Source organism: Schistocerca piceifrons, chromosome 2 (genome assembly GCF_021461385.2).
Source record: "Schistocerca piceifrons isolate TAMUIC-IGC-003096 chromosome 2, iqSchPice1.1, whole genome shotgun sequence".
In the NCBI taxonomy this organism is placed as follows: Eukaryota; Metazoa; Arthropoda; class Insecta; order Orthoptera; family Acrididae; genus Schistocerca; species Schistocerca piceifrons.
Window position 1 is genome coordinate 342,786,320 of NC_060139.1, and position 22,961 is coordinate 342,809,280.

Consider the following 22,961-nt stretch of genomic DNA (forward strand, 5'->3'; position numbering starts at 1 on the left):
CCTCCGCTCCTGTATGCATATAATACTTCGCTTTACTAAACAACATGCTGTATCCAATAGTTCATTATCCTTCATGAGTTCCACTACATATAACAGATTAACTGGTAATTCAAGCTCCATATTCACCCCAAGTTACTTTCCAGTACCTCCTGACACACCATCATGTGAATCAAGTCTTAATGTCATTGCTTGCAGTTTAACTAGATTGTCTCATATACCAGATGCTCCACGCTGCAGATCAACATTGACAACAGTTTCCTGTAGCCAGAATGTTTTCCCAATAAATTCCACTGTACATTGTCAAGGTGAGTTATGGCATGATGTTGATGCAGAAAGAGTAACCTCAGGATCATGTTATAGCACAAACTGTGTAAACTTGGTAGTCTCAAATTAAAAATTTGTCATTACTGACTCCTGTGATCGTATATCATGATCTGTTACCTCTTACTCCATGCAGTTTGTACCACAATGAGTTCCACTGCCTCCTATACACTAATTCTCTTGAGACCACCGTCATGTGCACCTCTGCGTCCAACAAAACTTTATATTCTGTGTCATTTATTACACCCATTAGGGCACACCTATGCATTTGTTTTAACTGATTTTATTTTCACCAGTAACTCATGTTGGTGGCCCTGGGGTTCCTTCTTTAATTAACAGACCTTTCGTTCCCCCTGACTACCACTACCACTACATCTGTTTGTATGTCAGTGATCTACATCTCCCCTAAACTGATATTCCAATCACATTGCTGGTAACCCCTGTTATCCCCTCACTTCTTCATGGCTAGTAGCACTGCCTCTGTGCGTGCCCCATCTGGCCACATTTAAAACACTTTACATTTGATGCAAACAGATGTATTCAGTCCTTCACCCTTTTTGATATGTTACTTTGCCCCTACTCCAACGTCACTTTAACCCCCATGTGGCGCCGCCGTGTGCACACTCCTTGACAAGTGCCTGATGCTTGGCCTCTTGCAGCATCATTTTGTTCACCTCCTCATTGTGTGACAATTTGTAAGTTGCACATTCATTTTCCTAGTTCTGTGCATGAAGTCTCCACTGCCTTATGCCTTCTTGACACCATACCCTACTGCTCATGAAAAAATTATGCACTCTTTTGCTTCCTGTACCACTGCTCCAACCACTGCCTAAGTTAATCAAAAGTTTCCGCACTGTGTGTGCTTCTGTGCATCTCACATACAACTTTATCTTTCCCATTAAATACAACTTTACAGTCTGCGATAACTGTTTATTTGTACCAATCACTTATGTCAGCCAATGATCGGAGATCTTCTACAAATGCTAACACATCATCAGATGCCCCACTACAGAAGGGAGGAAAAAGGTTTGCAACAGCTGAATCCATTCATAAATTTTGCTATTTCTACATATCGACTTCATCACATTTCTCTGCTAAACTGTTAAGTAAAGTTATGTCATCTGCCCTCAATTGAGCTACATAATTCACTAATGATTCTATTTAATCATCCCTGGTGACACAATGATTTTGCCATTGCCTCGCCTTTACTCATTGTTATGACACAGGAAAAAGGGAAAATAACAGAAATTAATATAGGTAGACCAGGTAGCTGCAGAGTGTTCCGTCAACCTACTTCTTCTGTCTAATCATGAACCACTTGGACTCTCGACATTGCTTAACTGTGTGCCCAAAACAATTGCAGGCAAAACAGTTCACTCTTACTGATTCAGCACAAGGGGCAGAATGTCCAAGTAAATCACACTGAGTAAAATGCACAGCCACCAACCATTCATCCCTAGCATTGCCATTAAACTGCAACAAATCTGCTGGTTCCTTTTGTTTCACAAAGGTAACCCTTGCATAATCATGCCTCCTAAACTTCGACCCCGTGACATTCACCACATAAGGACGAAATGGTCTCACTCACCCTAGATAACCTCTTCTGCTGACTGCAGTGATGTCGGCACTCCTGACACCACTCTGATGTGCGCTGTGCATACCGGGAGCGAGTGAATGGTGTTGACAGGCCATGGAGCCCAGGGCAAACTCTGTTGACAGTATAAATGATTTTTATTGACTTCAGTGCATGTCATAGTGAGGCAGGGACGCTTCTCCTTTTCATCCCTGGCTGCTGATGAATGGGCAGCGGCCTCTGCCCAGATCTGCTGAGGTGGTGCCCTGCAATTCTGTGGCAGGCAGCCTTTGGGGGCCAAGGCTGTTGACATCAATGGCACTGTGTGTTGTGCTGTGGCAGCATTCCACTCGGGAAATGGCTCCACGTGCAGCCACGGCTATTAGTGCAACATTCTGCAGTGGCGTGCATGCTACCTCTCTTTACTTTTGCTAAAGAGTTATAATTTTCTGTCCGAAGACTGGGTCACGGCACTACAGATCGTATACCTAAATTTAAATTGAGGGCATATGGTGCGTGAATGGAAAAGGGGGAAGAAACATGCCAAACAGAGGCCAACAGTGCTACATTCTGTAATTTCTTGCACCCAGAACATTGTGATTTACAGATTGTATCTGTGGCAGAAAATGCCTCATATCCAGTGCTTGAATCACAAAAACTTCTCCAGTCCCTTCCACAGTATAGCTGTCAGAGACTCACCATTTCATTTGTGTAGCTCAATGCATAATATATTTGTGTTGAGAGAAATGTGACCCACAAATCAGTATGTGAGAAACAAAGGAAGCTGAGACACCAATTTTGAGCTGATTTCAGAAAATACAACTTTCAGAATCATAATGGACTTCTTAAAAGTTTGTTTTTCTACCCATATAGTTAAATGCATTCTCACAAAGAGCTTTTTTATCATCCCATGGACTGCCAGGCAGCAGAGCTATATGTACACTTTGCTTAATCTTTACATTATGGAAGCCATTATATAACCAGAAGATTACTTTGCGATATTACTTCATAACAAATTAGTGTGTTTGTACAAATTTAAATGTGAACATTTTAGGTTAGGCTTTCCATGACTGTTATTGATATAGAATGAAACAGTAAGTTTATGTCACAAGTCACTTTAATTTTGTACAGTCCGTTAACTTTGTGCAATCCATTACTTTTACTTCCTCAACAACCTAAAATAATTGTGTGTGGTGATTGTTTCTGTGATCTGTTATCAGTTACTATGTTTCTTTTGTATATACTTACACATATTTGTTTCAATCAACAAAAGTAGGAGTATGTTACAGTATGATGGCTGGATGGTATACACATCAGAGAGTAATTGAGCTGCTTGAGGGAATAAAATGGTAAGCACCAAAGTAGGAGTTTGGAGGAACAGAAGAGTAAAGTTTGCAATTTATCCTTGAATCTGAATAATTGTATTATAACATTTTTTTGTTCTGGATGGCTTTTAACATCTATATTAGTCCATACTGACATAAAACACTAAGAAACTGTCTGTAACATATGAAATATATAAAAACAAATACACTACTGTAAGGCAACACCACTATGTTACCCCAATCACATACGCTAGCAATAAAATCTAATGACATCTAATCGTGTGAGAACATTTACACGAAGTTACTAGTGCACTTAACTGTATAGCTCGTTGCTTGAAAGTACAGGATGTCTCAAAAGAAAGTTTACATTTGAAGGGCTCTCTATGTATGTGCAACAAATTGGAGGAGGGGGGGGGGGGGGGGGGGGAGGGGCTAAGCTCAACGATTGCTTGGTCTTTAGAAATTCAGTCTGTGTGGAGCACTTCTCAGGAACGGACCACACATTCTGTGTGGGAGAATTTTACAAAAATGGTGACTTGGTGCCTGTACCGTGGAGGAAATTTTTCAAGGATCATGAATTGCATAAAGTAAGTGATGCTCCAAGTGTTCCCCTTATCTGGAAATGGATCAGAATGTTTGAGGAGACTGGTTCAATACTGACCAAACCGAAATCCGGGCAACTGAGGTCATCAAAAATGGTAAATCCATGGAGAGAGTAAATCTGGCTGTTCATGATGATCCTAACCTCTCCATTCATAAGCATGCATGTTTTTTAAATGTATGTAGGTAATCACTGCACCAAATTCTGCAAAAAGACCTTAAACTTCACTCATGCAAAATCCAATTGGTATAAGAATTAAAGCCTCAGGATACCAGACACAGGCTGCAGTTGCTGAGTGCCCTTCATTTAATGTCACCTTGTTTTCCGATAAGGCTCATTTTCACTTGAACAGTCACATCATTAAGTAAAATTACCACTACTGAGAGCAATGAATCCTAAACAGAAGTGTGAGAAACCCCTTCATTCACCAAAATTTACTGTATGGGCTGCGACATCAGCTCACGGAATAATTGGCCTGCACTTTCTCGAGGACGAGAGTGGTCGTGCAGTTTGCAGGCTATTTAAATAAAAAAATAAAAAAAAAATGGTGGCCCTCAACTACATACCCTCAGACTCAGAGTTGAAATATTAATAGTTTTGGCTGGTTTCATTGTCAAGGGGCTGTGATATGTAGTTGCCCCATTACAAGCCAAATACTGTTGAGTCTACAGTATACAATATGAATATACACATGAATCAAATGGTTGAAGGTTCCTATCAATTGGCAATTGCGAATTTTGAATGTAACTTAGAAATTTATATATGAAAGATTGCAATTAAATAAAATCTGCAGGTACTATTTTAACGACTTTAAAGGACGAGTACGATAGCAGAAGTACCATTTATTACTGCAAAACACTTATTGGTGTCGGTGGTCCAGCAATTAAATAAAATATAAGTTGAATAACAGGGAAACAATAGATTCCTACTTCACGTAAATAGATATGAGCAACAACATAGCTCGCGAGATATTCACTTCTAAACGCATACTACGTATTCACTGCAGAAGCCCGGAAATCTCAAGTGCACAAGTCGGCGCTACGAAATATTTCTATCGCCCATGACCACGAGCAAATTGCTCAACACTCTCCAAGTATTTCCTGCGACCGTCCGTTGCGCCTTCGTGTCCAGCACTCCCCCGTGTCCTGTGTGATGCAGTGCTCCTCCTCCACTTCCATACAGTCTCTCCATTGAGTTCCGTTATCACCTACTGTAGTAACGAGCACTGTGATTGGCTAGAGCGCTACTGCCATGTCTCCAAACCAATGAACACTCACAAACATATTGAAACACATACGAAATACTGAATTTACATTTGAATAACTTGAAATTAAATAAATATTCCTACGGCTGGACCATAAACACGCTCTGTAGCCTAATGGCTCTGTTCTTCCTAAACCCCGGTAAATATTTGACCAATTTCTTCATGAATAGTATATATCAGATATAAACATAGATGAATAAATATATTTATAAGCATGCTGCTACCATTTTTTCATGTAACTGTGGAGTACTTATGGCCTGACGCGATCAATAGTAATCGGCCACTTTGACCTCCAATAACTCACGTACTATTCAAGTTACATGCCTGTAATTCATACCAATTTAGGTTTGCGGTAATAGCTTTCTAAAGACACATCAATTGACAAATTCGGATGAACCATTTAGATTTCGGAAATTCATTGCTGGGTGTTACTTGTATAATTTACAGTCAGATACGAAACTTTAACTAATAAAGATATTGAAAATCTGATAACACCATTAGAATCATGATGCAACTAATGGTAACATACATGTTTCTTTTTGAGGTATCATGATTCCTCTGGCTACTATTAATTTCTACATGAACTGTGAAATGTCTGCCATTATGATTTCACAAAGTCCGCCATCTTTGGCACTCCCGGTATACAAATCTCCTTCATTGACACAAAGCACAGTCCTCGACACAGCATCAATATGGAATTCCCAGCCACGTGGTCAGCCTGGACCACGCGCTGGGCTACTCCTTTTACTCCGGCTAATGTTCAGCAGCACGTGGTTGCTGACAAGCCCTGGCTTGCCGAGCGTCCCGTGCGGCCAAGCCAACTCCGAACTTAGAATATTTTCAGGGCGCCACAGCTCACCTGCTAACTCACAAGTTACAGTTAATTTGGAACATTATGTTAAGATTTTAAATGATTTTTGGCACCTGAACTGCAAAACATTTGTGGTTATAACCAAAGAACATCGTTTCAGCAAGATGGAGCCATAGGACACAGGTCCATGTGTCTGTACTGTGATTTTGTGTAATTTTCTCTGGCCTGTTGATTTCTAGGAGAGGTAGCCTAAATTAACCCCCACGCAGTTCAGATTTGAGCCCCATTGATATTTTTCTTATGGGGATATGTCAAATCCAAAGTGTAGGGCAGTAATCTGACTTCTCTGGAGCAACTGACAGGAAATATCCTTTGTGAACTGGCAGCCACCTCGAGCCATCATGCAAAATTTTGTTTATTGTTTAAATGAATGCTGTAGATGTGCGGGATTGCATTTAAATGACATTATTTTGAAAAACTAACCTAAATTCCTAAAGTGATATTTAATAATAAATAAAGATTTTGTCAGTTGACGTCAGCTTCTATTTTATTTTGACACATCAAATATAATGTAAACCTTCTTTTGAGACACCCATTGTTTAATTACTCATCACACCCCTCACTGATGTATCCATTGTCCAAATATGTTGGTCTTAATAACAAGAAAAATCCACGATGAACAGGAGGGATGTAAACTTTACTTTGTTTTAGATGTCATGACTGTATGTCTCACTGATGAATAAAGATATTGGGTGATAAAATCTTCTTGGGTCGACAGCCGAGTCAATGCGTTGTTCTCTGGCAATGTTTCAGCAAGTTTCTTACTTGCCACCTTCAGGCGAAGTGTCAGTTTCACTTCTCATCCGGATCTTTACAGCCACTGGACCATGGGCTTTTCTGCATCCTCAGCACCAGTCGGGCTAATCAGGCACGAGCGGAATCTGTGCAGCGGCACGTGGTTGGGGTTGGGGTTGGGGTTGGGGTTGGGGGGGGGGGGGGGGGGCAGGTCGCAGGCGCTGGGTCCTGGCGTCTCATCTCAGTGCAGCCTGTTTATTCCATCTGCCACCACCAACCCCTTTCCATCGATGTGCTCTCATTATTATTGATAATGTTGTGTTCGGCACGGTACTGAGTTGGAAGCCACTATTCCGGTTGGCCGGGTTATCACTGGCCCGCACCTCCACTGCCTCTTTAATAATAGTCCCAGAAACCTTTCGCTCTACACAGTCTCTTGGTTTCTTCAGATTGAAATGTGTGTTCTTCACTGAGGGTGTGCTCCGCTACCATGGATTTTTCCTTTTGCCTGAGGTGAATGCTTCTCATATGTGTAGAGATGCACTGTGTGATGCAATGCTGTGTCTGTCCAATATATTGTTTTCCACATTCACAGGAAATGCTGTAGACACCCAGTGTTCTTAGACCCAAGTTGTCCTTAATTGAGCCCAGCATATTCCTGATTTTTGCTGGAAGGTGGAAGATGGTTTTTATCTTGTTCTTCTCCAGTATCTTGGCAGTCTCGGTCATGGGTGGCCCTGCATACGGGAGGAACGCCAGACCTTTGTTGTTCTCTTCTTCCTAAAGGTCCTCCTCCTTTTTCATCTTCTTGCTCACCTTGAGAGCGCGTCTAATCTGTGTTTCAGTGTAGCCATTGTTCTGGAAGGTTTTCTTCAGATACGGTGCTGAATCTCAGTAGATAAACTGTCCTTGTGCATGTCATGAGCTCTGCGGACAAGGGTAGTGAGCATGGATTTCCGTTGTGCTGGGTGATACCAGCTGTTGGCTTTGAAGTACAGGTCTGTGTGTGTTTTCTTTCAGTAGACTGAGTGTCCCAGTGTGCCGTCTGTTTTCTTCTTTATTAGGATATCAAGGAAGGATAAGCACCCATTTTCTTCCAATTCCACTGTGAACTTGATATTCTTGTGTATGCTTTTCAGATGGTTGAGAAATTCCATTTGTGTGTCCTCACTGTGCGGCTAGACCACAAAAGTATCATCCACGTTCCGATGAAAGACCTTGGGTTCCAGGGATGCTACTTCCAAGGTGATATATTCAAAGTATTCCATGTACAGACTGGCAACACATGGTGCCGGTGGGGATCCCATAGCAACTCCATCCACCTTTTGATAAAACTTGCCCCCACACTGGAAATGTGAGTGCATGGCGGAATAATTCCACTGTGTCTTCATCAAAATGATTCTCCAGTAGTTTCAAGGAGTCCTCTAGCATTACCTTCGTGAAGAGGGATGTAATGTCAAAGCTGACCATAATATAATTTTTGTTAAGACGCCACTCCTTGAATATCTTTACCGAGCGAGGTGGCGCAGTGGTTAGCACACTGGACTCGCATTCGGGAGGACGACGGTTCAATCCCGTCTCCGGCCATCCTGATTTAGGTTTTCCGTGATTTCCCTAAATCGTTTCAGGCAAATGGCGGGATGGTTCCTTTGAAAGGGCACGGCCAATTTCCTTCCCAATTCTTCCCTAACCCGAGATTGCGCTCCGTCTCTAATGACCTCGTTGTCGACGGGACGTTAAACACTAACAACCACCACCACCTTGAATATCTTAGCAAACTCCGTAGAATTCTTGATGTGGTGGGGACATTTACCCATAAGAGGCTTGAGTAGGTGCCAGGTGTTTGGCTATACCATAGGTACGGGAATTGATCATGTGTATATTGGGGAGGCCATATAACCATGGTGGAACTTGAGCTATGGGGTAAAGCATTTTTATCAGGTCCTGGTCCAGACCTGAGTTGTTGTTGAAGACCAATAGTCTTTCTAATCACAGCTGTTGTAGGGTCCTTCTCCACTTGTTTCTAGGCCTGGTCCTGCAGCAGCGAATTAATCTTGTCCCAGTAGTCAGCCGCTCTTAGCAGCACCGTTGCATTCGCTTTCTCTGCTGGTAGAATGACAGTATCCTCATCTTCTCTGAGGCTGCGTATCACCCTGCGTTCCACCGCTGAGGTGTAGCTTTTTGGCATTATTGCGTTGTCTAGGATTGTGCAGGTCTCCTTTCTCACCTCTTCAGCGGCTTCAGAAGAGAGCCCGCGTATGGCCTGTTCAACGCTGTTGCTGATCTGTAGTTTTGGTAATGTGCTCAGAACTGGTGCAAAGTTTAATCCTTTGGATAGCACAGGCATTGTTGGCTCATCCAGTTCTTTGCTGCTCTGGTTGACAATGGTCCTCGAATTCTCGGTGTCGGCCTCCTGCTGTTGTACCCCTGGTAGTCATTGGCACTTGTTTTGTTGTTTCGTGGTGGCCTTCTGCTTGAACATTTCACTGGAGGTGAAAGTATTGCCATCTACCCACTACTATGTGAAAGGTGACCGTGTCAAAAGCAGTTTCAGGTGGCGTGCGAGTAAGACGCGTCCAATTTTTTCGAGTTCAGACCGTGTGATGCATGTGTGTTCCGTCACCAGCGCCGAGCTGGCACATTGCAGGATGCTTTCGGTTCTTGCCGTACGGATAGGATGTCGCAGGTGTGTGAACTGCGGCAGTATGTCCTTATCCCGACAATGTTGCAAGAACGCGAGTCTGCTGAGCAAACTTGCCCTCTTGATCTGAAGTTTTTGCAGTGACTTAACACTGCTATGTCCTCCCCATAGAAGTGTGTTATATGAGAATGCAGGCTTTTTTGGTGAATCTCAATGATGATATCTTCTCGGGTTGACAGCCAAGTCAATGCGTTGTTCTCCCGCAAAGTTTCAGTAAGTTTCTTGCTTGCCATCTTTAGGTGAAGTAAAGGACGCCTCGTCCGGATCTTTATAGCCACTGGACCACGGGCTTCTCTGCATTCTCAGTGCCAGTCAGGCCAATCAGGCGTGAGTGGAGAATCTGCACAAGCCTGATTGGCCCAACCAGTGCCGAGGATGCAGAGAAGCCCGTGGTCCAGCGGTTATAAAGATCCAGATGAGATGTGAACCCGACACTTCACTTGAAGATGCCAAGAAAGAAACTTGCTGAAACATTGCTGGAGAACAATGTATTGACTCTGCTGTCAACCCAAGAAGATTTTATCATTGAGATTTGCCGAAAAAGCCTGCATTCTCATATAAAGATATTGGGTATTCAGAAGTCATCTCCCACCAGCGTGCATTCCTTGGGTTAACAGTTAGACCATCAACAGTCATCTTTTTGGAGACAAATGCTTTTTTCAAATGCCTTGTGTGAACGAAATGCCCCCTACTTTCTGTAAATGTAAGAGAACAATGCCAGTTAGTCCTACATCCTTTTTTTATCTGCAGTTTTTCCAGAATGAGGTACGTACTCTTTACCTGTATTACGAATCTTCTGCTTAAACTTCCATTGTGTGGTGCATCTCATCCTTTTCTGAGAAGACTTTTCTATCTGTTCTGCTCCTTCTGACAGGCATCCGAGACAGTGACAGACTGCTCGATATTAAGGTCACTTCGATATCCTTCGTGGATTACCTGAATAGCTGCTAAGATTATTACTACTCATTATTATTACCAAATTTTTGTTTTTATAATTATTGCTTATACAAATATGAATCAAGAAATATACACACCCACTGTCAAGCCTTCAACAACAGCCATTCAGTACTAACCTCATAATTCTTGCATTTCAGAAACATAATGGTATGTATGTGCCCTTACTGTTATGTTTGTGAAATGTACTAAGTACAACAGATTTGAAAATTTACATAACTGTGAGTCCTCTGGCTCATGGAAAATCTACTCAGGATCACTAAGAACATCTTCATTTTCTTATAACTCGTCCAATGTGGCTATAATGTTGGAAAAGGTACACGGGTCCCTCTTAGCGCCAGCCATTTTACCTGTCAGTTGCCACTATGTCCCTGTGGCAGGCAGCCACTGGCGTTCACCATGAAGCATAGTCCAGACATCTGTTGAGTGAAATTAGAATGTTTTTCTCATGTGTTATATTTTGCTACTCATAGGTAGCACCATAGGTAGAGCGCAAAATACACGGTGGTGGTGCTTACCATTGTTTTCTCCTGAGCCACTCAGTTAACAAAGTACTCTTACTGTGTGGATATATATTGATAAAGAAAAAAAAAACAATACTTTAACTGTATTTGTTTTTGCATTACTGGGATTAAGTCTGGGCCAATCTTCATCTTTGAAGTGATCTTGAATAGTGACAGATAAACCTGGGTGCACTTAAAGATTTTCATATGAGTAGCATTTGGGTTTCTACTCGTCTCTAGATTTGATGGAACATTGGTGTACCAGAGCAAGAGCAAGAGCAAACTGGAGAACTAATGAGATTATGCAATATTTAAGATTACGTTTGTAAGGCGTATCATTTATCCATAGGTGAGTGTATAAATTATTTATAATAAAAATTACATTTGAATTTTCTCCCAGTTTTGTTTCAATCCAGTAAAATGTGTGTCCAGATTTTAATTATAGGTGGGCTTCGTCCTTTTACCATCCTCGTAATGACCCCACTAATCTGTTTATCTTATTAAACTCCACCTCTTGCTCCACTAATCTTGCTTCAGATTCTATAGTACTGCAATTTATTGTATCTTAATAAAAACTGACAGAGTTGTATTGTAAGGTCTTTATTTCCTTAGCCAAACTGTATAGCAATATGCAAGCAGATAAGTAGGTATGTATGCACCATGACCAGAAACCTTTGTTTGCTTTCAGTGTTTTTTCACAAGGGCTGAATAGTGACTGTTCAGAATTAAACATGTGGCATCAGGGCCCCTACACCATTACCTATGGCAGACAAGTCTACGAAAGCCTGATGAGCTTAGAGAGACATATGATCAGTGCCAAACATTGACATAAGTGTATGTGCAGCTGACTCACGACAAGTGTGAGTGCTCGTAAGTTTCATATCTTGGAATCGCCTCAACAGGTTCCCGTGGTAATCACATCTCAGCAGAGCTCTGAAATTCTCAGTCAGCAATTTGTAGTCCAGTCAAGAAGGTTGCAGACCTACTGACTCATCTAGTTTTGTGCTGTATGAGTACTGACCATCTCATTCAAATCTGCTCACAAGAATGTTGTCCTGTCGTATCTTATGGTTACTAGCAGCTGCATAGTGTGAAAGTCTGGATTAGATACTGATTCCTACTGTAATTGGTTTTCTTAATTTTACTGAAGATTTAATTAAGGCTTCTCTCTTCCATTTTCTCTGTAAAGCCACACTATTTAATGATGTGAGCCTTGAGAGTGACTGGATGGCAGTTAACTGCTCTGTCAATGATGGCTAAGGAGAAAAGATGATGTAGACTGTATAAGGTGCTAAATCTTTGTTAGCAAACCCTAATAGTGTGAAGTATTGAAAGAAGCTCCTCAAGGCCATATCAAACTCACTTCATACTGAAGTGAGAAATGAGACTGACAGCTGTGATTATCAACATAGAATGATAACTAAACACAACTGGTCAAATATTCTGCACTTTAAGAATTTGTTTTCCAATTCTATAGTTACATGGCAGCAGGTACAAGTGCAAGGAGAAAATTTCTTGGGCTGGCAGTGAAAGACAATGTTTTAAATGTTAACAATGCACTCAGTTTTTTTGTGTAGTCCATTTTCTGGCCAATGAAGAGAGTCCAATCAAATTATGTAAGGTGTGGAAAATGCCCATCTAGAAACCACAACCTTTTCATTGCTCTCAGAATATTTTCCAGCCACAAATTTCTTTAGAAGTATGAATAACCAGATGTCGAAAGGTGCCAAATCTGATGATATTCTAACAGTATATGTTTATGTATTTCTTCGGCCAGTTGGTCCAGGTGGTCTTTGCAAGGAAATCAAAGAGAAAAATTGTTTTTGTATCCCAGGAATACTGTATTGCTGCCCACAAAGTATTGAGCAAATGAACCAGGCTTTGCCTGCGTTGGTGAAAGGCCATTGGTGTATCTACTGATTTGATTGGTGTTCCATTTCAAGTATGAAATGCTGTCAGTGAGTGGACAGTCTGAGTTGGGTACCTCATAAAAGGTCATTGCTCACAGTGGCACAGAGAGCTGCAATTCTTCAGTGGACCCAACAATACAGAAACTGGAGATTAGCTGACTGGGAGCATGTAGTACGGTCGATCGAGTCACAATGTTGCCTCTTTTCAAATAATGCAAGGTGTCCAAGTACTCCAACTGGCATTTAAACTGCAGTCTGTGGAGGGGTGTGGTTCAGGCCAGAAACGATTCTGTGTTGTTTAGGGGATGATTTTCATATCGTGTCTTAGGCCCACTCATTCAGGTTACAGTGAACATGAACCAAGATGTTTACTTCTACAATCTTAGTGATCAAGTATTGCCTTTTCTCCTACATGTTTGTGATGAGTATGACGCGGGCTCTCCCATCTTCACAGGGCTGCAAGTGTATGCTCCTGATTTGACAAACACTAAGACGCTTGTCACATGTCTAATGGCCTGCTAAATCACCCAGTCTTAATCCTATAAAAAATGTCTGGAATTGTTTAAAACAGCATGTGAAATATTACAATCAACATCCCTCCAATTTAGGAGCTCTGCTGGATCTAATAATTGAGTGTCTTCTGCTGGATATGGCATATCTAAATAAATAGTGGACTCGCTTCCTCACAAAACTTCGGAATGCAGGCCAAAAGCAGTGTTGCACATAATGTGCCTGATGTTGCCCGAGGGATGGCTAATTTTTTGTCCAGTGTGCTTATTAATCCCAAAACAATGACCATTTAATTTGTCCAGTGTGCTTATTGATCCCATAACAATGACCATCTAAATAATTATTCTCAGGTCTCTCTTTCTATAATACATTTTATCTTTAATTAATGAGGTGAACACATTTTAAATCAGCATGCCAAATGATATACGAGGGCTGTTCAATAAAGAATGAGCTCTTTTTTTTTTTGGACAACATGCCTTTACTCATCCTCATAATTGTGATGGTCCTTCTTAAAGTAGTCTCCCATGAATGTGATGCACTTGTCCCAGCATTTCTGCCAGTCTTCAAATACATGTTGGAAACCATTTTTTGAGAGGTCCTTCAAGATTGCCTCCGCAGCCTTCACCACTGCTTCTGATTATTGATAATGCCTCACATGAAGGCTGTGCTTTATGTTAGGGAATAGAAAAAAATCACATGGGGCTAAATCTGGACTACAGGGAGGGTGAGGGATGCACTTCACATTGATTTTTGCAAGGCATTCAGCAACAGCATTGGCAATATGCAGCCGCGCATTATCGTGGTGCAGCATCCTGCCTATTTCATGGAAATGTGGTCTTTTGTGCCTGATATGGACTTGCAATGTTTTCAGGACATCCCTGTAGTATTGTCCAGTTGCTGATGTGTGTATGTGCAGGTACAAAATGCTGATAAACCATTCCACGAATATCAAAGAATGAGATGACCATAACTTTTATCAGCAGAAGCAACCACTTTTGCTTTTTGGGGGGTTGGTGATGAAGGAAATTTCCACACTGAGCTTTGCTGTGTGCTCCTAGGATCAAGATGATGTAGCCAAGTTTCATTAGCAGTGATTACATTTGAAAGAAACTCCAGGTCTTCCTCTAACATAATCTTTTAACTGCATGCAAACCTGAATGTGAAATTCCTTTGGTTCGAGAATCAACAGTCTTGGAACCTATTGCGCACAAACATGTGTCATGTATAATTTTTCTCTCACCAACATGTGGGTGACACCCAATGAAATGTGCAGTATTTCAGAAAGTGATCTTAAGGTAATTTGTCAATCCTCTTTCACAATGACAGCAGCAGTGTTGATGTTCCGTTCCGTAAGAGCAGTAACTGGAGCACCAGGTCCATCTTCCTTTGAAATTGATTGTCTCCCCTCTTTAAAGATTTTAAACCCCCTTTGAGCTGTGCTGTAGGGAAGAACAGACTCTCCACAGGTAGCATTGTATAGGCCTTACCTGAAGATTTGTTGAGATGAAAGCAGAATTTCAAAGCCACATATTGTTTGTCACGTGTTACCTCCATTGTAGCGGTAGGCGATACTTGAACATGTCAGACCTTGCCTGCCTTTCACAGGTGGGAACAAGGAGTCCCAACAATGAAACTGCTATGGCGTGTTTGTTGCACATTAGGGTAATAGAATATCATAAGATTAAATTTTAATGTGGGAAATTATGACCATAAAAAAATTATGATCTTTCTTTATTGAACAGCCCTCATATTTTTATTTAAATTAGGAGTGTCCAACCTTTTAGCTTAGCTGGGCCACATTGGAAGAAGACAAATTTTTTGGGCTACACATAATATACTTAACACTAACAATAACAAATGTGTCAATGAGAGAATAGTATCATGTGGCAAGAGTTTCAAATTGAAAATACTCAATTTTACCATAACTTTACATAAATGCAATTTTCTGGAATCTTTTTATTGATTGTGTGATAGAGGTTCACTTCTTGGGCCACATTTGTACTTGCTTTGGGCCACATGCAACCCACAGGCTGTAGGCTGGACATCCTTGATTTGTTGTTGTTGTGATATCAGTCCAAAGACTGATTTGATGCAGCTCTCCATGCTACTCTATCCTGTGCACCCTGTGCAAGCTTCTTCATCTCCGAATAGCTACTGCAACCTGCATCCTTCTGAATCTGCTTACTATATTCATCTGTTGGTCTTCCACTATGATTTTTACCCCCTACCCTTCCCTCTGATACTAAATTGGTGATCCCTTGATGTCTCAGAATGTGTCCTATCAACTGATACTTCCTTCTACTCAGGTTGTGCCACAAATTTATTTTCTCCCCTGCTCTATTCAGTGTCTCCTTATTAATTATGCGATCTACCCATCTAATCTTCAGCATTCTTCTGTACCACCATGCTTCAGAAGCTTCTATTCTCTTCTTGTCTGAACTGGTTGCCCATGTTTCACTTCCGTACATGGCTACACTCTAGACAAATACCTTCAGAAAGGCTTCCTAACACTTAAGTTTATATTCAGTATTAGCAAATTTCTTTTATTCAGGAATGCTTTTCTTGCCATTGCCATTTTGTTTTATATCCTCTCTACTTTGACCACCATCAGTTATTTCACCACTCAAACAGCAAAACTCACCTACTACTACTTAAGCATTTCATTTCCTAATCTAATTCCCTCAGCATCACCTGATTTAATGCAACTGCATTCTATACTCCTTGTTTTGTTCTTGTTAATATTCATCGTATATCCTCCTTTCAAGACTCAGTCCATTCCATTCAACAGTTCTTCCAAGTTCTTTGCTATCTTTGACAGAATTACAATGTCATCAGCAAAACTCACAGTTTTTATTTCTTCTCCCTGAACTTTAATTCCTACTTCAAATTTTTCTTTTGTTTCCTTTACTGCTTGCTCAATGTTTAGATTGAATAAGATTAGGGATATGCTACAACCCTTCTCAACAACTGCTTCCCTTACAAGCCCCTCGACTCTTATAACTGCTGTCTGGTTTCTGTACAAGTTGTACATAGCCATTTGCTCCCTGTATTTTATCACTGCTACCTTCAGAATTTCAGAGAGAGTGTTGCAGTCAACATTGTCCAAAACTTCCTCTAAATTTACAAACGCCATACATGTAGGTTCACCTTTTCATAACCTATCTACCAAGAAAGTCAATATTGCCTCATGTGTTCCTACATGTTTCTAGTACCCAAACTAATCCTCCCTGAGGTCAGATTCTCGCAGTTTTTCCATTCTTCTGTAGAGAATTCGTGTTAGTATTATGAAACGATGACTTATTAAAGTGATAATTCGGTAATTTTAGCTTGTGATTTAGATGATGCATTAACCCTGACTGATACATGCAGTTTACAGACATTATTTTTTGTAATTATCTAGCAAAATTTTAAATGAAAATTATGCTAGCATTTAATACAGAACATACTAGTGTGTTAATTTCTCCTGCCTGTTTCAATAAGATGACTTGTGTAACTTGAAAATGTTTTCTCAAAATCTGAGAGCTGAAGACAAAACATGAAAAGTATGTGAAATCAAAAGTCAGCTCACAATGGTAACAATAATTCCTATTTCAATATAGCTGAGTGTGGATTACAATGTATGTAAAAGTCAGTTATCTATAAATTATGTGCTGTAAATTACTTTCACATTTATAGTAATATTTGCTACCTATTTAGGACTATATCTGATGTATGAATGAAATTCTCATTACGAATTGGATACAAAATCAACACATCGGGAAATGTATATATCATTGCTATGTTTTGGGAGACTATTGTGGTTTTATTGGCTTTCCTTAAAATGCAAATTCTTTATTGCAGCTGACCAACAAGGTCGCTGGTGGGTAGTTGGCTCAGCATGGACAGGAGTACTGCCTTTACAAGAAGGTGGTAAAACCTCTACTATCAGTAAAAAGGATACAGCCTACAGCAGCCAGTTGCTAGAGCTAGCCAGAAAGCAACGGATGAATACCGATGTAAGAAGAGATATTTTCTGCATTGTGATGACAGCTGAAGTGAGTATCCACAAAGAAGTATGTAGCTTGACACTGGTACAGGATCTTCAGCCTGAATTTTTCAAACATTCATGTAGTGTATAATATAAATTTGTTCTGCTAATAGAGGGTGTAAAATTACAACCCAGGTTGCTGACTCGTCTGGAAAATCGGGAATTCTCAGGGAAATCAAATTTATTGGTAAAGTCAAGGAAATCAACGGAATTCTGAAAGACTTAGTGAATTTTGAGATAGTCTGTAGTCTAGTGGGGGGCGGGGCAGGGGGGGGTGGTTGATGGACTGTGGTAATAATGAAATTTAGAGGGGCAGGAAGAGATTATAACTTGCAGAGTTGTAAAAAAGCTATTGTCCGTTTTCACTATTTTGTTGTCTAGCTAATGATTTAGCTGCAGACATTAATGTCAGTATAACCTATGTTATATCTTTCTCTGCTCTGTTTCTGTTATGTAATTAGTTTTGTAAGACTGAATAAGTCCTAGTGCAGAATTAAGAACAACCACTATATTAATTTGACGAACATACCTGGCATATTTTTGTTTGCCACATTTGCTACATGTTTACAAGTGCTTATTCCATTATTTCAGCTCTAGAATGTATTTAATTTTGAAAATTGTTTATGATAGTTCATGTATATTTATTTTGAAGGAAGAAGAAGAAAAAAAGAAAAAAGTCTTCTGACAACATGTATGTTAGTTTTCTTTACTGCAGAATGGGCAGTCATTACCCAGTAAATTTATTGTCAGCTGTTTTACCTTTGCCTTGATTATCCTTGAATTCCTGCTGCCTATTTTTCAGCACTAAATTGACAATTCCTCGATATCTCAGGATGTCTACACTCATCTCCTTTTAATCAAGTTGTTTCATAACTTCTTTTCCTCCCCAATTTCATTCAGTACCTCTTCATCTGTTATTCAGTGTACACATTTAATCTTCAGCATTCTTCTGTAGCATCACATTTCAAAAGCTTGTATATGTGGCATTTTAAATATTTCTGTTTGAGTGCATTGCTGCAGCGTATGTGAACATAGCGCGACTGTGATGCTGGTTAACATTCTGTGGCGAATTATTGATTTTAAACTAAAAATCTGTTGTGTGCAGAATCTTCCCTCACAGAAACCTCCCTGATATTCTCCCAATTGTGTGTCTAAAGTTTTTACAACTCTGTCCACAGGAATTTTTGATATTATTTTGTATGCCACTGGCAGAAGTGATACTCCTCTGTAATTGTTGACATTTCAGTTTTCTCCCTTTTTATGTACCATGTGGATTAATGCTATTTTCCACTCTTTTGGAATATTTTCAGTTTTCTAGATGTACTGAAAAAGCAGTTGTAGATCTTTTATAGTCTTTGGTTCTGGCCATTTCAATAATTCTGCTGTAATGGAGTCTTCACCACTTGCTGTGTTGTTTTTGAATGAGATAATGGCTTTACTCCCCCCCCCCCCCTCCCCCCGCCCTCCATGAACCATGGACCTTGCCGTTGGTGGGGAGGCTTGCGTGCCTCAACGATACAGATAGCCGTACCGTAGGTGCAACCACAACGAAGAGGAATCTGTTGAGAGGCCAGAAAAACGTGTGGTTCCTGAAGAGGGGCAGCAGCCTTTTCAGTAGTTGCAGGGGCAACAGTCTGGATGATTGACTGATCTGGCCCTGTAACACTAACCAAAACGGCCTTGCTGTTTTGGTACTGCGAACGGCTGAAGGCAAGGGGAAACTACAGACGTAATTTTTCCCGAGGGTATGCAGCTTTACTGTATGAGTAAATGATGATGGCGTCCTCTTGGGTAAAATATTCCGGAGGTAAAATAGTCCCCCATTCGGATCTCCGGGCGGGGACTACTCAAGAGGACGTCGTTATCAAGAGAAAGAAAACTGGCGTTCTATGGATCGGAGTGTGGAATGTCAGATCCCTTAATCGGGCAGGTAGGTTAGAAAATTTAGAAAGGGAAATGGATAGGTTAAAGTTAGATATAGTAGGAATTAGTGAAGTTCAGTGGCAGGAGGAACAAGACTTTTGGTCAGGCGAATACAGGATCATAAATACAAAATCAAATAGGGGTAATGCAGGAGTACCTTTAATAATGAATAGGAAAATAGGAGTGCGGGTAAGCTACTACAAACAGCATAGTGAACGCGTTGTTGTGGCCAAGATAGACACGAAGCCCATGCCTACTACAGTAGTACAAGTTTATATGCCAACTAGCTCTGCAGATGATGAAGAAATTGAGGAAATGTATGATGAGATAAAAGAAATTATTTAGGTAGTGAAGGGAGACGAAAATTTAATAGTCATGGGTGACTGAAATTCGACAGTAGGAAAAGGAAGACAAGGAAACGTAGTAGGTGAATATGGATTGGGGCTAAGAAATGAAAGAGGAATCCGCCTGGTAGAATTTTGCACAGAGCATAACTTAATCATAGCTAACACTTGGTTCAAGAATCATGAAAGGAGGTTGTATACATGGAAGAACCCTGGAGATTCTAAAAGGTTTCAGATAGATTATATAATGGTAAGACAGAGATTTAGGAACCAGATTTTAAATTGTAAGACATTTCCAGGGGCAGATGTGGACTCTGACCACAATCTATTGGTTTTGAACTGTAGATTAAAGCTGAAGAAACTGAAAAAAGGTGGGAATTTAAGGAGATGGGACCTGGATAAACTGAAAGAACCAGAGGTTGTACAGAGTTTCAGGGAGAGCATAAGGAAACAATTGACAGGAATGGGGGAAAGAAATACAGTAGAAGAAGAATGGGTAGCTTTGAGGAATGAAATAGTGAAGGCAGCAGAGGATCAAGTAGGTAAAAAGACAAGGGCTAGTAGAAATCCTTGGGTAACAGAAGAGATACTGTATTTAATTGATGAAAGGAGAAAATACAAAAATGCAGTAAGTGGAGCAGGCAAAAAGGAATACAAACGTCTCAAAAATGAGAGCGACAGGAAGTGCAAAATGGCTAAGCAGGGATGGCTAGAGGACAAATGTAAGGATGTAGAGGCTTATCTCAAGAGGAGTAAGATAGATACTGCCTACAGGAAAATTAAAGAGACCTTTGGAGAAAAGAGAACCACTTGCATGAATATCAAGAGCTCAGATGGAAACCCAGTTCTAAGCAAAGAAGGGAAAGCAGAAAGGTGGAAGGAGTATATAGAGGGTCTATACAGGGGCGATGTTCTTGAAGACAATATTATGGAAAGGGAAGAGGAGGTAGATGAAGATGAAATGGGAGATATGATACTGCGTGAAGAGTTTGACAGAGCACTGAAAGACCTAAGTCGAAACAAGGCCCCGGGAGTAGATGACATTCCATTAGAACTACTGACAGCCTTGGGGGAGCCAGGCCTAACAAAACTCTACCTTCTGGTGAGTAAGATGTATGAGACAGGCGAAATTCCCTCAGACTTCAAGAAGAATGTAGTAATTCCAATCCCAAAGAAAGCAGGTGTTGACAGATGTGAAAATTACCAAACTGTCAGTTTAATAAGTCTTAGCTGCAAAATACTAAAACGAATTCTTTACAGACGAATGTAAAAACTGGTAGAAGCTGGCCTCGGGGAAGATCAGTTTGGATTCCGTAGAAATGTTGGAACACGTGAGGCAATACTGACCCTATGACTTATCTTAGAAGCTAGATTAAGGAAAGGCAAACCTACATTTCTAGCATTTGTAGACTTAGAGAAAGCATTTGATAATGTTGACTGGAATACTCTCTTTCAAATTCTGAAGGTGGCAGGGGTAAAATACAGGGAGCGAAAGGCTATTTACAATTTGTACAGAAACCAGATGGCAGTTGTAAGAGTCGAGGGGCATGAAAGGGAAGCAGTGGTTGGGAAGGGAGTGAGACAGGGTTATAGCCTCTCCCCGATGATATTCAATCTGTGTGTTGAGCAAGCAGTAAAGGAAACAAAAGAAAAATTCGGAGTAGGTATTAAAATCCATGGAGAAGAAATAAAAACTTTGAGGTTTGTCGATGACGTAATTCTGTCAGAGACAGCAAAGGACTTGGAAGAGCAGTTGAACGGAATGGACAGTATCTTGAAAGGAGGGTATAAAATGAACATCAACAAAAGCAAAACAAGGATAATGGAATGTAGTCGAATTAAGTCGGGTGATGCTGAGGGAATTAAATTAGGAAATGAGACACTTAAAGTAGTAAAGGAGTTTTGCTATTTGGGAAGCAAAATAACTGATGATGGTCGAAGTAGAGAGGATATAAAATGTAGACTGGCAATGGCAAGGAAATCGTTTCTGAAGAAGAGAAATTTGTTAACATCGAGTATAGATTTAAGTGTCAGGAATTCGTTTCTGAAAGTATTTGTATGGAGTGTAGCCATGTATGGAAGTGAAGCATGGACGATAAATAGTTTAGACAAGAAGAGAATAGAAGCTTTCGAAATGTGGTGCTACAGAAGAATGCTGAAGATTAGCTGGGTAGATCACATAAGTAATGAGGAGGTATTGAACAGAATTGGGGAGAAGAGGAGTTTGTGGCATAACTTGACTAGAAGAAGGGGTCGGTTGGCAGGACATGTTCTGAGGCATCAAGGGATCACCAATTTGCTACTGGAGGGCAGCGTGGAGGGTAAAAATCGTAGGGGGAGACCGACAGATGAATACACTAAGCAGATTCAGAAGGATGTAGGCTGCAGTAGGTACTGGGAGATGATGAAACTTGCACAGGATAGAGTAGCATGGAGAGCTGCATCAAACCAGTCTCAGGACTGAAGACCACAACAACAACAACAACAACAACAATGGCTTTACGGATTTCTTGCTCTGTTGGTGGGAAATGTTCCAACATATTTTGTGGTATTGCTGGAAATTTAAATTTAACTGTTGGAGGTGGGCAGTTTAAGAGCCTGTCAAAATATTTTGCTAGTATTTCACTATTTTCTTTGTTATTTAATCCGATTTTGCCATTTTCATCTTTGGAACAAATACTTGTGCCTGATACCCTTTAACCATGTGTTTAAAAGTTTGGCAATAAGTCTGGTATTATTCTTGGTAAAATTGTCTTGTATTTCCATAAGTTCAGTTTTTTCAAAAGTTCGTTTGATTTTCAGTTTTTTGAAGTTCCTTTTTTTTTTGTCTGAATTCTTTTCTTTTTTTTTCCTTTTTTGAATGTCTTCCTTTTTTACCTCTTTGTTCTAGTGCTTCTTCACACTTTTGGTTCCACCATGTCTTCTTTTAATTCTTGGCCAGTCCTAAAGTTTCCTATAATGCTTTAGTAATTTGTACCTGGAGTTCATACTCATCACCTTGTTTTGTTGTCTCAGTCTCTTCTCAATTTTTTTTCTGTATTCTTGATTGTTATGTTAGCTTTAGTGGAGATTTATCTGATTACTTTCTTGATTGTATTTTGTTGTTGTTGTTGTTGTTTTAGATGGGAGAAATCATACTATAATCTTAAAGAGACTATCATCTGAATCAAATGCCCCATTTCTGATTACTTTAACATTCATAATTTCCATGTTATTCTGTTTAGTTATAGCTATGTGATCCATCTGAAATTCTCCTAGGTTTGGATCTGGAAATATCCAAGTTTTGGGTTTTCTTGGTAAATTGTGAAATTGTGTGGACATCAGTTTTAAATGGAATATTTTACACATGTTGATCAGTCTTTCACCATTTCTGTTTGTTCTTAAGTGTGCTGAATATTT

The 22,961-nt window shown here is 40.3% G+C and overlaps 1 protein-coding gene across 1 annotated transcript in view; it reads left to right on the top strand.

Moving 5' to 3' along the window:
* Nucleotides 1-22,961, top strand: part of LOC124776496 (nucleolar MIF4G domain-containing protein 1-like) — a 120,980-nt gene that overhangs the window by 72,773 nt on the left and 25,246 nt on the right. Inside the window, exon 8 of the mRNA XM_047251514.1 lies at nucleotides 17,109-17,302. Within this exon, the coding sequence (XP_047107470.1) occupies nucleotides 17,109-17,302 (194 nt within the window). The remainder of the gene's footprint in view (nucleotides 1-17,108; nucleotides 17,303-22,961) is intronic.